Below are 18,258 nucleotides of genomic sequence, written 5' to 3'. Positions count from 1 at the left end.
CTCATGATTAACCGAGCTTATTTTCCTAATATCCCCCAAAATGAGCCAAACTAAGCTTGTACTGTTGAGTTGCATAGTCTTCGTTAGGAGCATGAAGGCTAAGACTGCGTGAAGATGGAGTCAAAGGCTTTATGGAAGTTGTAGGGACAGTATATCTGTCTGACACTGATAGAGAAAGGTTTGGAAAGTGAAGGAGTGTTAGTGGAGGTGCTGAAAGAAAGTGTAGAGGTAAAACATCTTCACTGTTCTAATTCAGCATATTTTTAACTTTCAGCTCTCTTTTCTATGAGAGAAGGGCCATTGATATTTGATTAATTTTAAATCTTACAATTTTAAATGAGATTTAAAATTTGCAGTTTCTAAATTAATGCTTTTTTGAGATAACATTTGTTGTATAAAAAGAAATCTTAAACATAAATAGATTAAGATTGATTGCTTAAATGCTGTATGAAAAAATGTTTTTGCTAACACTGTATAAAGTAAGTAGATTACAATTCAAATGTCTCTATGATAATGTACTGAATTTGTTCTAAGTGTGTTTTATGGTAATAATAAGGACGATAACCTGTCAGATTTTGTGTGCAATTTTCTATCTGCTGCTTCAGCACATTATTTTGGACTCAGTTTATCAATCAAAGAAAAGATTCAATTAAAAATGTTAGAACTAAAGAAAAATCACATTCATATTATATATCAATTACATATTGTTTATTCTGAAATTTAGGTCATGTGTTAATTTGTATCATTTAGAGCAAATAAAGGAAAACTCTCTCCCATTTACAGCTGTATAATTATGGTTTACGAGATGTTTCTCATATGAAAGGTGTCATGTTTGTCATTGAAACCGTGCACAAGTGTATGATTACACTGACTGTAAGTTGTCTAATACCAGTGGTCCTTTGTTAAGGTTTGTTAGACATTGTCCAGTTGATCAACAGGTTCACTGACTTTTCATTTTTAAAAATCTGCAGTGTGCAGGGTCACCACTGTACGTCTAACTGTTCACAGTGCATCTCACTGAACGTTTTTCATATTCACAGTTCAGTTACAGATTGCCTGTCAATTTATTTCCTCTTTTGTGTAAAAATTAAATAAACCACGTTAATCTTTACTGCTTAATTGGATTTTTTTCTTAAGTTTATACACCAAACGTTGGAGGAAATGACTAGGTAAACAAAAGTTTCAAAATTAAACTTTTCTCCAACTGTCATTTTATTTAACAAAAATAACCTAAAAAATAATCATTAATATACTAAGATCAGGATCACTAACATCACATTCTTATAATCATCTAAACCAAAACACATTTTTGGCTACGTTATTCCCAAGAGCAGGGGAGGGAAGAGAGGGGGAGGAAAAAAAAAAAAAAATAAATGCACATGCGTTTGCTGCATTTTTTCCATTTGTAATTTTTATGCTACACAACAGTTACTATAAAATGACAAAAGCAGGAGAAAGCTTGAATTTTTAATTAATTATATATTACACAAAATATGTTTTAAAGTTTATTCGTACACACACACACACATATATATATATTTTTTTTTTTTTTAACTATTTGCTCACCTTTAGAAGCTGATAATGCCACCAAGTGCCCAAACAGTGATTGAAAAGGGAATGAGAAGTTTCTTTAAACAAAGTACATTTATTGGTAGCTATCGATTCAGAGCACGAGAGAGCATGAGAGAGAGAGAGAGAGAGAGAGAGAGAGATGTGGTAGAATTGTGGTCTGTACAGTAGAGATTCAGAGTGATTCCTCATAGGTTTTTAAGCCAGTCCAGATTGGCGCCCTGTGGATCACATGGGTGGGCTGGGACATCTGGCATGTTTCCGTCATCTCGTACAGGAACTGAGAGTGGACATTCAGAGGAAAGAATCAATCATCACATTGGAAAACAGTAGTTACACCAAGAGAGAACCATCATGTTAATGACCAAAATATTTCACAGAAATATGTATGTGTGCCAGGGGATATCTTACCTGGGTAATTGTATGGGATTGCTTTGTTCATCATGCCTGTGTACTTGGTGTAGGGACTGACCAGTGGCACAATTAAAGCTTCAGGGAATAAAAACAAAATAACTTAATTAATTTGCATCCGAAACAGGTGGTAATATTACTCAAAATATTATTTTGTTTGTAGTCCTAACAATAGTTGATCTAAATGGAGTTTTCACCTCTGAACCCAGTGAAGAATTGCCCTTGTTAAATTAGAATAAACAAACTATGTAAATTATGTTCAAAGGGTTTATTCTGGAGTTACATGGAATTAATACATTTAATTATTATTATAAAAATGTAATATATCTTCTTTCTTTGCTGCAATAAAATACTCTACTTGGAAGTTTTACATTACATTTGTGAACACTGCTGTCACAGTTTGATTTAGGATCTGCCACCAGGAAATTATTAAGATCAGCTAATGATGCTCATGACTTGTTCTGTAAGACAAACATCAACCTAAGGGAACATTGTACAGGCCAGCGTTGGGCGACTTACAGCCTTGTAGATCAGGCTTGGCATTGGGTGCAGATACACTCCAGTGTTCTCTCCCTGCACATCCTACATGTAATGACTTTGCGTGTAGATAATGTAAACTGTGCATTTGCCTGTAATTGAACGTCTGTGCTCACTAGATTTTTACACAGAGTGTATATCCTATTCAAAATATTCTAAACTCACTAACCCAGGATCCCTATTCCACAGGCGGCTGTCACAACAGGCTCCTTGTTCCAAGCGTTTCTCAGAAACCTTCCAACTGAAACAGAGATTAGATCAGAAGACACAGATGTAGGTATGGGTATAAATATGTTACCTATATAGGTATAATTTATATTTCTGAAGATCTCAGTTTCTCATAGGAACCAAGCAGCAGCACTGAAATGTAAACCCAAGGTCAAACGCGATTAAATTACGTAAAACACAGTAGACCCAGTAGACTAGATACTTTTTTAACCCATCGATACTATGAATAAAGTAAAAAGATTAGTCATAAATACGTGAAAAAAGGCCTTTTGGTGAATTGAAAAAGGTTTTCTAGTCCCGGGATTGCTACAAACACTCACCGCCGGCCATGTTGCTGTCTATTGGCGTTACTCTATGGGAAATGTAGTTCAAATTCACTTGTGTTGGTTCATGGGAGCTGTAGTTCATAACAGAATGTGACGTATTTAAACCGCGCGGTGTGAGGTTATGTTGCTGAGGTTTGAGAGGAAATTTTAATATATAAAATGAATCTTAAAAACATTAAAATTATGAGAAAATAAAAATATTTTTGTAGTTAAAAATAAGTGAAATTATGAGGCACCGAATCATTTCAGTTCTCCTCTATGCACAGCTAAGACTTGTTCAATATTAATTTCATCAACTGCACAGACTGATGAGCCAGACCACACAGCTGAAAAGTAAGTTCTACCTTTATTTAATGTATATTTAATGTATCTGTCGCAGTGATAATATACAGTGGTTTACGCAAGTATCTAAATTCCTTTTTAAGAGCTCATAACCAAAATTATTAAGAGGACAGCAGCAGTACTTCATCTATATATAACTATTTCTTCTCTACCCTTTAGGCTTTAATTTAACCAGTCTTTTTTATAAGTGCTTTTAATATTGATATATGTAAATATCCTCTGATCTGGTTGGCCGCACTATATTGTGTCTCAATTATGATGCAGTCCTGGCTGAAACACTGTTTGAAATTTCAGTGTATATTAGGCTAAATTGCACAAATAAGCAGATATGGAAATACGTTGATTTCTATAATGTCCCTAAAAATGATTGAGTATGGTTTATGTTTTCGTTGTATTTTCCATATATGGGCTGTTTGAACAGGAAAGTTAAATGATGTAAATTGAAATTTCAGCAGTTTACACAAACTATATCCAAATTTTGGTTTTGTATGAAAGTGAGTTTCTGATGTCTTCTGATGTAAATGTATCAACATTTTCAGCTTCACAACTGAAACTAATTTTTTTTTGTTCCTCTTACATTTAATTGTTCAAAGGTTGAATAAGTGGCTAATCATGATCACAAACACTTCAGATACAGCCACTGCTAAGAGTGTAGAGGGAGAGTGGCTGATACTCCATGGAGTATCTTCAGAACATTATCATTAAGGACTTTTAATTTTCAACTTTTCAAACATATGCTTGCAATGATAAAGGCTTTAATTTCTATTTTGCTACAAATGTAGAAATGTAGATTCCTGTGCAGGATAATGCCTTGTTTTCTAATGTGCTGTAGATGATGGAGGATTTCTCCGGCTTGGCTTTGCCACCACTGTTTGGAGGTCACATTCTGGAGACTGAACTGGAGGCTGCTGGAGTGGAGCTGGGTCCAGGAGGCACTGAAATACTAGACAATGGAGGACCTGCAGCCAGCCAGGGTCAAGAAGATGAGGAGAATCAGAGAGAACTGGACAAGAAAAAATACCAGGCCCTGAGCAAAAGATGCAAAGAGATCGAACAGGTCAGACAAACGTTTTCGCCTCTAAATTCAGTGGGTGTTGGCTGTCAGCTGGTTTTGTTTCTTTGTGTTGTATGGGGATCTCAGCTCCTCAAGCAGTGTCATGCCACTTTTCAGGCTAAATACACACAAGAAATAGGCTTTATGTCTTTCATAAAGTACAGGTTTTGTTTATATTTTAAGTGAAAATGAATAACTTCCTTTTTTACTTAGAAAATCAAGAAATATATACCATTTGACCTGGGGTGCCCACATTTAATATAGTAGCCATAACATTATGACCACTTCCTTGTTCCAACACTCACTGATCATTCTTTCAGCTCCCTTGACAATACAGGAGCACTTTGTAGTTATACGATTACAGGCTATAGTCCAACTTTTGCAAACTTTGCCTGGCTTTTCCCTGTTATTCACTGATCAGGACAACCACAGAGCAGGTATGATTTGGGCACTGGATCATTCTCAGCACTGCAGTGACAGAGTTGTGGTTGTGCTGAGTTAGTGTACGTTGTGTTGGATCAGACACAGAGGTGCTGCTGGAGTTTTTAAACACTGTCCACTTAACTTACTGTTCACTCGGCTAGAGACACCTACCTTGTTGGTCCATCTTTTAGATGTAAAGTCAGACAGTAGCCCATCTGTTCCTGCACAGTTGGCGTTGGTCGTCCTCTAGTACTTTATCAGTGATTACTGGATGCTGACCACAGGATGTTGTTGGCTGGACATTTTTTTTGGTTTGTGGACTACTCTCAGTCCAGCAGTGACACCTGAGGGGTATAAAAACTCCATATGCTAATTAATTTGCCAGTGATTTACTGTGATATTTTTTGGCTAACCCATTTTCATTATTTTATTTTTTTTCCCAATGACCACTTGATGTTTTACATGCCTCATTTTTTTCATGCTGCTTTTTTTTTTAGGTGAATGAAAGGATATTGGGTCGGCTTCACCAGGTTCAAAGATTAACACGCAGACTGAAGAAAGAGAGAAGGCAAGGAGTGCACTAGGAATTCATGCTTGGTTTTTTGTTGTTGTTGGCTTTTTTTTTTTTTTCTACTGTTATGTTTTAAATGCTATAGCATCATCAGTAGCTTATACTTTTACAGTGGCTTCAGGACCTGTTTGTAAAGAGAATTAAAGGCCATGTTTTTAACTCTTTCATCAGGTTCCTAATGAAGACTCTAGATACGTATGGAGACGATTACAGGACGGCCCAACTCACCATCCCATTAGAGGTGAGAGAGATGTTATTCAGGCAAAGATTGTAACTCTTTGTTGCTATTTATTTATTTATAGGGAAGATCTGTTCTCAAGTGTGTTTTATCTCGGAAATGCACATTGCTAATTAATTCAGTTTTGCTCATCAAATGATTCTCCAGCATCCAATGGCTGACTAGAACCAGAGCTCAGAAGATAGAAAGGTTTTGAACTGAAAACAAAACAGCGGAAGTCAAAAGCGAAGTTCTGGAACTGAAAGTGAGAGAAATGTAACCGAGAAGAGGCACACTGAAAAGTGCAAATAAAAAATAAACAAGTAAATTAAAAAAGTGTTTATAAACCTGTTTTAATAATTCTTAGTATTAATAAGAGTCTTCTCTTTTTTCTTGAAATTTCACAGTAAGGAATTCTCATTTTTAGGGTCTCAAAACATTTGGACACGCTACATTAATGTATTGAAATTCAGAGCCACGCACAGCACAAAATTAGCTGTTTCTTTATATACCCTCAGACAGGGTCACTGTGTAGAATCATTATAAAAATACTGTAAGGATCCGTAGAATTTACTGAAACACCCCTTGTATTACAGTGCCATTTATTATATCAGATCAGTAAATAATTCAGTTTGTGTCCAACACTACCATTAGAGTTCCAGCTGTTATTGGCCCTTAGTTCTGAGAAAAGGCCTGGCCCTCCTTTCAGTAGAAATTATATATTAAACGATAGGGTTATCACCATTACTGAAAATTGCTACTGTCATTTTGTTTTGAAATTACTAGGAAACTTATTAAGAATAAATCCATTAGCAGCATTAGCATTAACCACACTGCTATGAATTTACCTTTCTGACTTTCTTGTTCATTCCTTTGGTAGGATGACTGTGGAGTGGTTTTAGACAGCTTACATGGTGGAGATGATGATGGCTCCTGCTCATCCGTTCCCCACCAATCAACAGCTGGACCCAAGAAAAAGAGGAATCGAGTTCCAAAGGAGAAGGAGAGAGATGCTCAAGTAAGAAACCAGCTCAGCATGACCAGCTTAATTTAGTTATAAAGCAGTAAAGTCAAAAGTTTATACACGGTGGAAGATAGGCTGCACAAATTTGTGCATCTTAAATTAAGTTTGAGCAAATGCATTTCTAATTTGTCTGAACAGGTTTAAAATTCACCTTTTATTTGATGCTTCTGAAAAATAAACCTTGGTGTTTATCTTGTCTCTAATTTAAAGTAAAATCAAGGGAGGTTGTCAGTAAAATACAATTTTGCATGTAGTCATTTTGATGTGATTTGCTCTCTGTTGCAGGTTGACTCTGATCTCTCTGTTCTCCCAGAGGCTTCATTCACCAGCTTCCCCAGCCCCAACTCCCTTTCTCACTGAGCCTTTTTGTTTTTGTATCAGTAGAAATTTTAGTATGTGTGTATTGTAAAAATGTATAACTGTAAAGAGTGGACAGTAAACCAGGAGTGAAAACAATGTGGGTAAGCAATTTTGTGACTGGTGGGTTTTTCCAGGTCTAGATGGCATTTAAACCCATGTGTTTTTTTTTTAAATAAATAATTGCAAAAATTGAATGTCTCACAATATCTTGTAATAAGTTATTAAGGTCATAACTTGGTTTAATTCATGATTTGACTCATTCAATTCTCATATTTTGAACAAGATTTAAGAGAAGAAACATTTACTTTAGCCTTGTTGTTGCACAATCTACTAACTTGAACTGAGAAGCTTAGAGATGGTAGTCACTTATGTAATTTGACACAACTGTATATTTGTATGACAGAATGCAGCTGATTCTACACTTTGTCACATGGGACACTGCTGTTACAGCCCTATTTTTATACCATAAATCAATTGGGGAACTTTGGCTCACTGGTCATATACAGCCCTCCTCCCTTCCATATGGAATCCTAGATATATCCTACATTTTTGGTGACCATGCTCCAGCTTTCTGATTGTTATGCAAGTCAGATATGTAAATATTCATGTGGCTATCAGAAGGACATATCGTATATACTTCACTCTGGACAATAATACTGGAAAAAGAGCACAAGTATAACATTATTTTAATAATAAAAAAAAAAAAATAAAAAGACAACAAGCAGATATAGACAGACAGCTTAAGCTTGCCACAGTCTCTATCTGTGTTTTCCATAGCGGTTAAAACGGCGGTAGAGGAAGCTGATTCTTTTTTCCAGATTGTGTCGATCCTGTGTCATCATACGATCTCCCACCATATGCTTCTTCCTGGTGAGACGCTGAAGCTCATTGCCACGGAAACCTCGCAGCCATTTTGGACCAATGATCAGATCTTTGGGATGAGCCTTAAAATCACCTAACAACAACAACAACAACAACAACAGGGGCAGAGGCAGGAGAGTAAATCACTCAAGAAGACTTAGAAAGGCAGGACTGTACTGTACATTTAAGGCATGATACCATGATTTTTGTGAATTTAAGTAATAACTTTTAGGTTAAATTTTAATGTGTAAAATTTATTAGTATCAGCCATACTTTTATTTATCAATTATCAGTCCACAGACAATAATGTTCAGACCTCCACTGAAAACTTCTGCTTGAGTATCTCTGCCTAATGTTAAATAGCAAAGGCCAAGACCAGAAATGTTTTTATGCTTTCTTTAATCAAATTAACCTCACTGGACACATTCAACATCAGACTGAATCCAATGTAATCTGGTTGAGAGCAGGTAAAGAAAGTATACTCTGCAATAATATATACTATTTTGTTTAATGAATGACAGAACAGAGCTACAGCTACAAAAGATTTTTTTAATTACCTGGCCTTGGTTTATAAAAGTACAACATGAACAGAGTTTATATCCAATAAGATTCTTGATGAAAATACTTGTACATACTCACCTAAAATACCAATGTTGTCATAAACTCCGAACATGCTTCTTTTCTCGGTCCATCTGTCCACTTGTTTCAGCTTTGGGATGGCATGCATTCGGACAAGCGAACATGTTCCTTAAATAAAAATTTATAATAAAATTACTCAAAACAAGCAGTGTCCTCAGAAAACGCTGGAAAAGAGCAAAAAAATGTTTGGTTTTTTTGTGTGAATCAAAACGTTTTGTATTTGTATTAAAACAAAAAATGTGGCGTCATGCTTTTTAGCATGTTTGAGGATTTTTCTACCACCTACAAAGCCTCAACATCAAAACATCCCAGCGTTTTACTGTTCTGAGGAACCAGCAATATCTGCAGAACCAAATACTGCATCAGAGGAATATTTAGGACCTGAGCTGTTTTTACTTTTATAAAAAGGATCACTCTTTATGAACAGTGATACTGAAACATTTGGGTATATTTATAAAAACTAACACAACTGAAGCAACTATCAATACCAATGTTTCCCAACCTGCTCCTGTGGGATTCCCAGACTGTCCATATTTCTGCTGTTCAGGCTCTCTGCACATTTACACGTGGAAACTGTTGCTGATTTCTTGGTTCAGGTGGGTTGGGTGCTGGAACAGAGCAGAAATATGAAGTGTTCGGGAATCTACAGGAGCTGTTTGGGAATGACCGGACTGAATTGTCACAAATAAACACTGACCCATGGCATGCGAGTTAAGCACAGAAATGATGGTTTAAAGATGCGCCAGCGAGGGTCAACACCAACATAGCTACAACATTAAACACAACACAGGTTGCAATACACTCACCTGTACTGAAATGTCTCACACAATTCAGCAAAGAAATTCCAGACTTCAGCACAGTCCCGAATAAAGCCATACCTGTTCCAAACCACACGCACACAAGAACTTAGTAGACATAAACGTCTCACATTAAACACTTTGTATCTCACAGTCCTGGAACACACTGTTTAACCTTGTGAATGCAGTCAGGTCAATATCTCCAAGTTACGGGAAACTAACCCAGTTATAAAGAGCCGAATGAGTCTCACTCGATAAACCAGAAGGAAACGAGACCGAGGAGTAAGTCAGGATCTCCACTGTCACCACATTTACCAAATTAAACTGGCACTCTCATCAACTGTCCACTTTCTCATAACCAACACCGCGCAGCTCACACACGACATCCGCCAATTTCAAAATTAAAGTCTCGCCTATTCTCGCTGATCGACAAATTAAAAGTTTAATAGGCGTAAGAACGACTTAAAGGCTAAGCACCAGCTCTATGAAAGTGTCAAACAAATAAATACAGTGGAATTTGAGTTCCAAACTTGTGTTTATTGATAGTCAGAAAATATGTTATTTCTATTACTAATTTAAGGAATAAGGTTTAAAAAGACCGTTGGTCCCGCCCCCCAACGGTGTTCGGAAACTCTAATAGGCGTCTTGCCTGTGACGTAGATGGTGGACAACAACTCTAGAAGCTGCACTTAATTTAATGCAAAATGAGGAAAAGGTGTGTTGTTTTTGGCTGCAATCATTCAATGTACAGTGGGACATCTGTGCACAAATGGCCCAAAGATCCCAATATATCCAGAAAATGGACTAAATTTGTCAATTTTAAACGGGCACTTTGGAAAGGACCATCCGCTCACTCCGTTATCTGTAGCTCATTTCACTGGCGCTTTTCCAACAATATGGGCATGTAAGGACACCAACGAAAGGTGTTCAAGAGCCTCTGTAATATGGAGGTAAACAGGGTAAGGACACGCCCTTCACCTGTTTTAGTTGGTGTTAGTTAACGTTAGCTTGACTCGCTAAACTCGGTGGCTACGTAGCGATAGTTGCATTACGGAGGTTTATAGTGTCGGATGAATTCGAGTTCGACTTCGATCACATTTACAAGAATAACGGTAGCTCTAAATTTGAGTTTAGCTTATTGCTAGGCTATTGTCATGAGTAATGTTGGTTATTTAGCTAGATACTGTCATAACAGTCAGTCATAACGGTGTTTTACCGCGGCGTTGTTCAGCTGTTGTCCACCAGTGACGTCACGGTTGCGTTCAAGAATTTCCGTAGCGAGTTCGGGTTTTTCCGTCAATTTAATAAAATTGTCAGTTTTAAAGCAAATTAAGCAGCTATTTTCATTTTAATTCATACTTATATATGTCAGTAACTAAAATAATGTGAAATATTCATGGAGGTCCATTAAGTGGTGCTTAGCCTTTAATCAGGTGTGAGAACTAGATATTTAAAAATCTCATTCCATCTTAATAAGTTGTTTCTTCCCATTGTTAAGTCTTATATATTGTCTTCACATATATTGAAGTAATATCAGAAACTCTGTACCAGATTTACATACAAAGACTACTAAATGATGTGTCGATAAAATTTGCTGCACTTCAGAACAGCTCATGAATATGCACTTAATGCTCCGTTCAGTTGCTCATCAACTGATTTTTATAAGGCAAAAATGCGACTATATTCCGTTCGGGTGTGCGGCTGAAGATTCTCAAAATTTCCCCAAAATGATTTATTAATAAATAACATAGCTACTAAACCTTTTTTCAAATACACATTTACATTTGTTGCGATATACGTCACATCTCCTAAACTCGTGTATCATCGAGAATCCAGAGTTTACAGCGGTAAATACGACGTTAAATACTACACGTTTAGCTTCCTTCCGCGGATATTATCTCTTTATTTTCAAAGTGTCTCAAAAATCTGTAAGTCTCACTAAAGACACAATATAACTGACTATTGATATCCTGAAGATGAAGAAGTTTTACTCTGGAGATGTTTTGTAATGGCCCTATGAACAGAGCATGTGATATGACAGAATGTAGAAACATGAACTGTGGGGTATATGTCCTATGGCATTTTTATTTTTTAATTGTCAAATTATCAAGAATATGAAATTACAGAAGGTGTAGTACAAATAAAATATCTATATATGAGTGCAGAGTTTAATTCATAAAGTTGTGTTTGTTTAAACACTGAATGTCAGTGTGTATATTAACAATGTCTGGTTAGTTCTAGTATTATTATAAGTACTTATATAGAAATTTGTGTTTGTAGATTATTTATTTGTTGTAACAATGCTGCTTGGTAATTTTATACCGTTGAAAAGCCTGTTAATTTCCCTTTTCAACGGTCCCACATTTGTAAGGAACATGCATTTGTGGGATGAGCAGTAGAGCTGAGGATGTGGGTTGCACCCATGAAAAATTTGCCAAATTCTCTCTGCCAAAGCCAGTTATATTGTACAACCTATGTTTATAAGTAATTTCTTCAGTTTTATTTGTATAAGCTCCATTTCTTAGTGCTGTTCAAATGAAAGTCAAATGTCCATATGTTTAAAAAGACAAAGGCTTTCTTGGGGTGTTCTAATTTTCACATGACTGTATCCCCACAGTTCATGTTTCCACATTCTGTCATATCACATGCTCTGTTCACAAGACCATTACAAAAAAAAATCCACAGTAAAATTTCTTCATCTTCCGGATATCAATAGTCTGTTACATTGTGTCTTTAGTGAGACTTAAACAGATATTATCCACGGAAGGAAGCTAAACGTGTAGTTTTTCCACGGTATGGAAGTTGTGTTCGTAGTTCGCCATCTAGCGGCGACAGAATGCAACTACTGCAGCATTTAAGGTGAAAGAGAAAATCCAAATGAATCGATTGCTCATCCTTGGTGACCCGGATGTGTATCTGAATTTTTTGTAACTCGTATTTTGGTATCTGAATTTTGTCTACCAAATTTGAGCAACTTCGAAATAAATTATTGGTATTTTTTTTTAGCTTGAATTTTTTTATCTGAATTTATTAACCTTGAATAATAACAGTGAAAACGTGTTCTTGAAAATTCACAAGTTCTATTCAAGAGCAGTTATATTCAGATGCATAATTTCAGTGCAAAAAAAAATTCAGTGCCACAAATTCAAAGGTGGTAATATTTCAAAGTCTGATGAGACAGATTTTCTTCCATAAAACTGTTTCCGACATCACTCAAACGGAGCAAGTATCAGCCCCATCGGTTAAGGGATTTAGGATTTTGCCACTCAGAAGACGTGGCTTAAAATAAAAATAACGATTAAATTTGTTTTCAAAACACAAAACACCTATTACATAAATCTCAACTGCTCTTACTCTAACCTTTTAGGACTTTATTTGGAATCTTTGTTATAATTCTGTTAGAGGTGTTCAGATATGTACAGTACAAATTATGAATTTATTTACTGTACATTTCTATGCTGCATCTCTCCATATTCTTAGTTTAGAAATGATGGGCACCAGACCACCTCCACCAATAAAGATACCAAAAATGTTTACCAGACGATTGACTGATGAAGATCTTGCTTTTGTTGATTGTTGGGGCATTGTCTTCATGCCTCAACCTGTTCTTCCTGATAAGTTGAGACTGAGATGGCACTATAAGGATCCAGCACCATCTGGGCACATCTTACCATTGTAACCAAAAGAAACACACAGAGCAGGGCAAAGAAAAAGATGGCAAAGCCCAAGTCCACATCAATGTCCATCTGGGATGCAGGGAGAGGGATGTCCATGCCTATTCAAAAGGCTCTGTGCTTCTGTCAGTCTTGGTCATTCAGCAAAAACAGCTTCTTTTTTAAATTCTTCAATCCTCCATTTTGGCCTTTCACCCAGACCACCTTATAGCATTACTGGAATCCATTAAATGTTCATGTAGGGTATCTCCAGCTAATAATTTACCAATTACATCTTCATCCGGTTCTCCTTCTTCCATAGAGTCCCTCATACATACTGGTCAATACTGAGATACTGTCCGTTTATTTATAATGTCCATCAGCTCAGTTAACAAACTTTACACTACAGGCAATGCTCTCTGTCTTCGGTCATCTCCAGCTACTTCTCTTATCGCAGGTATCAGTGTGTCCACACTGCCCTGCCAGACACCCCACACCCACATTGGCACTTATGTCCACAATGAATAGTTAAAGAGGAGTTTGGTAACAGTCATGCCTTAAATAGAATTAAGACAAGCTTCCACCCTGAAATCAGACATGAGATCAAAAAGTGAATTACACAAAACCAGTAAAATGGAAAAGTAAATTCTTTTATTAAAATGGAAGTTAAAACCAGAAAGCTGTGAGTACAGGAAGGGAGGAAGAGGGCAGATGAATGTGCCAGAGGGAGAGACAGAGACCTGAAAACTGAACTACATCAGATGCAGATTGGCTGTTTAAATGCCAGCTCAAGAGAAAAGGAACAGAGAGAACAATAGGAAGGAAAGAGAGCACAGACAGAGAACATTTGATTGTGTTTCATATTTCAGAACCTACTACTACTTTATTTCATTGTCAAATATTTTTTTTTAGTATGTTAATGGATTATTATGTGACAGTCAGTACATAATGATACATTAACATTTACCTGTAAAAATAAACAATGACAAATATATCAATTTCAAATTCTATGTATAAAATATACTGCACTGTGCTCCAGGATGATCAAATATGTATCAGCCATCACCCTCTGTCAAGCAAGAGGTGAGAAAGAAATGGGGGGGGGGAAGGACAGAAAAAAAGTTTGCAGGAGAGAGCAAGAAATGCATGAGGAGGGGAAACCTAATACCACAGATCCTTTACAGCCCAAACAGAGAGAAGAGCACAGATAACAGACAGCGATGATCAATGAGCGTCTGTTTCATTCAGGATCTGAGTGACAGAAATTCAAAACATCAGCTTGGGTTCTAGGCCCACCATCTGTTAACTCAGAGCAGAGCACAGCACTGTGCCTCTAACAGTCAAATTAAAGGGTTCAGAATTTGGTAAATAACCAGAAAGAATTATGTTAAATTTTTTATCTGAAGATAAATGTGTACTCTCAGGTCACCCAAAATGTGACATTTATTAAGTACCATTTACTCTGAAGATTACAGATGGGCTGTTGAAATAAAATGAAAAATATTTTAAGGGGGGCGGCACGGTGGCGCAGCAGGTAGTGTCGCAGTCACACAGCTCCAGGAACCTGGAGGTTGTGGGTTCGATTCCCGCTCCGGGTGACTGTCTGTGAGGAGTTGGTGTGTTCTCCCCGTGTCCGCGTGGGTTTCCTCCGGATGCTCCGGTTTCCTCCCACAGTCCAAAAACACACGTTGCAGGTGGATTGGCGACTCGAAAGTGTCCGTAGGTGTGAGTGTGTGTGTGTCTGTGTTGCCCTGTGAAGGACTGGTGTCCCCTCCAGGGTGTATTCCCGCCTTGCGCCCGATGATTCCAGGTAGGCTCTGGACCCCCCACGACCCTAAATTGGATAAGCGGTTACAGATATAGGATGGATGGAATATTTTAAGGGAAGCAGCTCTTGAGCACATTATTTTTATTGTCAGTTTTTTAAATTCATGCACAGTTTCTTAAATTGTGTGCAGAATGTGATAAGATAAGGCTTTCCTGACCTGAAGGATATTTCACTAAGTCCAGTCTTTATTTGGACAGAGAAATAGGCCAGGTGTGTCTAAATGGTGTGTCCGAAGACTCACATTAGGCCATTTGAATTAGTGCAGAGAAAGGATGCTTAATTTGCTATACGCTTTAACAGTTCCCCCAACCTGCTTAATGATGCTCTATGTGCTAAATTGTAAAGATAATGGATAGAGATGCATACATCGATATTTGTTTCCATTTTTTTATAAGGACTAGAACCTTGTGAAAAGGGGCATCAAAATTACTCAGCTAGCTAAAGTTATGAATAAAGCAGCCTATGGAAGCAAATCTGTCTCATAAGACTTTGAAATATTACCACCTTTGGATTTGTAGCACTGAATTTTTTTTGCACTGAAATTATGAATCTGAATATAACTGCTCTTGAATAGAATTCGTGAATTTTCGAGAACACGTTTTCACTGTTATTATTCAAGGTTAATAAATACAGGTAAAAAAAATCAAACAATATATTTCGAAGTTGCTCAAATTCAGTAGAAGAAATTCAGAAACCAAAATACGAGTTACAAAAAATTCAGATAGACATCCGGGACACCAAGGATGAGCAATCGATTCATCTGGATTTTCTCTTTCACCTTAAATGCTGCACTAGTTGCATTCTGTCGCCGCTAGATGGCGAAATACGAACACAACTTCCATACCGTGGAAAAACTACACGTTTAGCTTCCTTCCGCGGATATTATCTCTTTATATTTAAAGTGTCTCAAAAATCTGAAAGGCTCAGTAAAGACACAATGTAACAGACTATTGATATCCAGAAGATGAAGAAATTTTACTGTGGAACATTTTTGTAATGGACTTGTGAACATGTCTAATTTTTGTTTGAAAATAATCTATTACATATCAATTTTATCTTTTATTTTATTTAGTATTTGTTGGTTCACATCTGGATACCTTTTCATTCCAGTATGCTGTGCCTTAATTTAATTCCATAATAAAGCCTCAATAAGGAGTCATACATAAGACTAAACTGTTAAATTTTACAGGAACCAGACAAACTGCTGCAACATTTCCCGAATGGTAAAAAAAAAAAAAAAAACGATTACAGGTGAGCTTACATGTAAGTTCATTCCTTAAAGAATTAAGTTTACAGAATTGAAGGAGTGTGCGAGATACATCTGAGATTAAAGAGACGGATTTGCTTCTTAAAACTTCAGTAAGTTTACCCTATGCGCAAAGCAGGAACACACCCTGGAGTGGGTGCCAGTCCTTCACAGGGCAACACATACACTAACATATGGACACTTTTGAGACGCCAATCCACCGGTACTTTTGGACCGTGGGAGGAAAACCACACAGACACAGAGAGAACACACCAAGCTCCTCACAGACAGTCACCCGTAGTGGGACTTGAACCCACAATCCCAGGATCCTGGAGCTGTGTGACTGCGACACTTCCTGCTGGGCCACCATGCCGCCATTTTGTCTTTATTTAGATGGTAAAATTAAACAAATTCATGTATGAATCTCTGACCCTTTTACACCCTTAACATAGGGTGACCAGACGTCCTCTTTTTAGACTTAAAAAAATGTCCGGGCGGAATTTCACAAACGTCCGGGATTTTGTTTTTCTAGAGCTTACATAGAATTTCGAGAAGTTTCGTTGACAAACTAGTCCCGCCCTCCCCTACTCCGATTGGTTCGCTTGAGAAGGGGCGTGGTGAAGTAGCCTTCAGTAATCTTCAGATTGGACGGTCCGACTGTAGAGTTACCGTTATTGGTCGATAACCTCTGTAAACATTTAATTGGTCAGTCTGCACGTCAGTAGTCTTCCACACCCCCTCCAAGTGTCCTCTTTTTCACCATTTCAGATCTGTTAACTACGACGGAGTTAACTAAAGCCTTTATGCCTCTCAGTCAGGGGCTGCGTCATGTCTGTGAATGCGTTTAATAAATAATTCATGCATAAGGCTTAAGTTTTTTGTACGAGTCCGAGCCGTAACGCGATGGAGCCTCGTGGGCGCCGGAGTTCTACACTTTTACACTGTGTCTGCTCCATTATACGCAGCGAATTATTCTGAGATTTTTTCTCAGAATTATTCTGACTTTTTTTCTCAGAATTATTCCGACTTTAATCTCGGAATCTTTTTTTTTTTTTTTTTACCGCTGTGGCCCTAAAACTCCGTCGTAGTTAACCCTATTTAACATGTAAACACAGTTCTGTTCGTCTGTGTCAGTAAGTAGAGGAGAATGCGGTACGTCCTAAATTAATTATTTGCCAGGGCCTTGATTATACTTAAACTGTATTAGAAGCGTGGCGAAATTAACATGACTATACTCAGTATAATATAAATGTAAATTCATTTATAATTGAATCACAATTTATGCATCCTTTTCCCCCACATGTGTTAAAGCGGAAGATATATTGGGTGCACTACCTTTTTATATTTTTTTCAATTCTTAAAGAAAACTCAGCACAATAATATCTGACAATATAAGAATTTAATACAAAAACCAGACATTTCTCTTGTTTAACATTTCATATACATATATTTTCATATATTTGTGAATCTATGTGTAATATATAAACTGCAATTCACATGGTTGTAAAAACCTGGACAAAAAAACCAAAGTGGTTTAAAACAAACAAATACATTACAACAAATACATCAGAACGCTGCCCTCGCCATGGCTGGAGAGAAAAAAAAACAAAACAAAACAAAAAACCCTGATGAGTTTTTGCCATTTCCCATATGTGAATTAGCATGTTAGCAAGTCATCCACCAAACGCAAATTTTAAAACATACAATGAAGAAAAAAAAAATAAAATAAAGTTTGGTAAAATTGAGGATGCCCACAATTTAAAAATGAAAATATGAACCTTTGGATTACTGAGCGTGCAACTGAAGTATGGAGAGAGAAAATGGGAGGAAAAAAGAAGCAAAGGAACTTTCTCTGGCTCTGTGAGAAAGTCCAGCTGTAAATCTAACAATGGCAGTCTTGTCTGTCAGAAAATAATCCGTAAGGTTCATGTCAGATTTTACATCAATCTCTTTAAGATAACGACTAAACCAAAAGTAAGATTAAATAAATGAAGACAACTGTTGAGCTGATCTGATTGTACAGAAATAAATTCTATATCAAACACTGTCTTTTCCTAGATATTTGTCATTCTACATAGAGTTAGCAATGGACTGCTGGTCTCTGACCATATAACAATCCAATTTTATGGCTACTTTATTGTCTAAGAAAACTGAAAGACAAGAAGCTCAATA

At 36.9% G+C, this 18,258-nt stretch overlaps 3 protein-coding genes across 6 annotated transcripts; 1 reads left to right on the top strand and 2 right to left on the bottom strand.

Moving 5' to 3' along the window:
• Nucleotides 1-1,587: 1,587 nt before the first annotated feature.
• On the bottom strand, nucleotides 1,588-3,143 carry ndufa3 (NADH:ubiquinone oxidoreductase subunit A3). The gene is made up of 4 exons (XM_066682556.1): nucleotides 3,066-3,143; nucleotides 2,687-2,758; nucleotides 1,981-2,058; nucleotides 1,588-1,849 (listed from the first exon to the last, which is right to left on the bottom strand). Exons 1-4 carry the CDS (start codon nucleotides 3,073-3,075, stop codon nucleotides 1,758-1,760), a joined length of 252 nt encoding a protein of 83 aa, XP_066538653.1. The 5' UTR covers nucleotides 3,076-3,143; the 3' UTR covers nucleotides 1,588-1,757.
• Nucleotides 3,144-3,246: 103 nt separating this feature from the next.
• tfpt (TCF3 (E2A) fusion partner) lies at nucleotides 3,247-7,252 on the top strand. Its single transcript, XM_066682551.1, has 6 exons — nucleotides 3,247-3,404; nucleotides 4,246-4,470; nucleotides 5,388-5,458; nucleotides 5,633-5,702; nucleotides 6,559-6,696; nucleotides 6,988-7,252. Exons 2-6 carry the CDS (start codon nucleotides 4,246-4,248, stop codon nucleotides 7,060-7,062), a joined length of 579 nt encoding a protein of 192 aa, XP_066538648.1. The 5' UTR covers nucleotides 3,247-3,404; the 3' UTR covers nucleotides 7,063-7,252.
• Nucleotides 7,253-7,307: 55 nt separating this feature from the next.
• mrpl51 (mitochondrial ribosomal protein L51) lies at nucleotides 7,308-9,759 on the bottom strand. Of its 4 annotated transcripts, none has more exons than XM_066682555.1 (5): nucleotides 9,535-9,553; nucleotides 9,369-9,440; nucleotides 9,065-9,170; nucleotides 8,563-8,670; nucleotides 7,308-8,017 (listed from the first exon to the last, which is right to left on the bottom strand). In XM_066682555.1, the coding sequence occupies exons 3-5, from the start codon at nucleotides 9,120-9,122 to the stop codon at nucleotides 7,821-7,823; spliced, it is 363 nt and encodes a 120-aa protein (XP_066538652.1). In that variant the 5' UTR covers nucleotides 9,123-9,170; nucleotides 9,369-9,440; nucleotides 9,535-9,553; the 3' UTR covers nucleotides 7,308-7,820. The 4 variants fall into 4 exon arrangements, with proteins under 4 accessions (XP_066538652.1, XP_066538651.1, XP_066538650.1 ...); XM_066682554.1 differs by lacking the exon at nucleotides 9,535-9,553 and adding an exon at nucleotides 9,582-9,759 and having other exon boundaries at nucleotides 7,309-8,017; XM_066682553.1 differs by lacking the exon at nucleotides 9,065-9,170 and having other exon boundaries at nucleotides 7,355-8,017; nucleotides 9,535-9,756.
• Between the last annotated feature and the right edge of the window lie 8,499 nt (nucleotides 9,760-18,258).

The sequence above is a fragment of the Hoplias malabaricus genome, chromosome 10 (assembly GCF_029633855.1).
Source record: "Hoplias malabaricus isolate fHopMal1 chromosome 10, fHopMal1.hap1, whole genome shotgun sequence".
NCBI lineage: Eukaryota > Metazoa > Chordata > Actinopteri > Characiformes > Erythrinidae > Hoplias > Hoplias malabaricus.
This window is presented reverse-complemented; position numbering and strand designations above follow the sequence as displayed.

Bases quoted from the DNA above. Each gene is read 5' to 3' on its own strand.
- tfpt (XM_066682551.1), top strand. From the start codon at position 4,246: ATGATGGAGGATTTCTCCGGCTTGGCTTTGCCACCACTGTTTGGAGGT. The intron at 5,459-5,632 runs GCAAGGAGTGCA...CTCTTTCATCAG, and splicing joins AGACTGAAGAAAGAGAGAAG to GTTCCTAATGAAGACTCTAG. The intron at 6,697-6,987 runs GTAAGAAACCAG...TCTCTGTTGCAG, and splicing joins AGAAGGAGAGAGATGCTCAA to GTTGACTCTGATCTCTCTGT.
- ndufa3 (XM_066682556.1), bottom strand. The intron at 2,059-2,686 runs GTTAGTGAGTTT...TATTCCCTGAAG, and splicing joins CTGTGGAATAGGGATCCTGG to CTTTAATTGTGCCACTGGTC. The intron at 1,850-1,980 runs GTAAGATATCCC...GTCCACTCTCAG, and splicing joins AATCCCATACAATTACCCAG to TTCCTGTACGAGATGACGGA.
- mrpl51 (XM_066682553.1), bottom strand. From the start codon at position 9,438: ATGGCTTTATTCGGGACTGTGCTGAAGTCTGGAATTTCTTTGCTGAAT. The intron at 8,671-9,368 runs GTGAGTGTATTG...TTTTTATTTAAG, and splicing joins TGTGAGACATTTCAGTACAG to GAACATGTTCGCTTGTCCGA. The intron at 8,018-8,562 runs GTGAGTATGTAC...TGTTGTTGTTAG, and splicing joins TGACAACATTGGTATTTTAG to GTGATTTTAAGGCTCATCCC.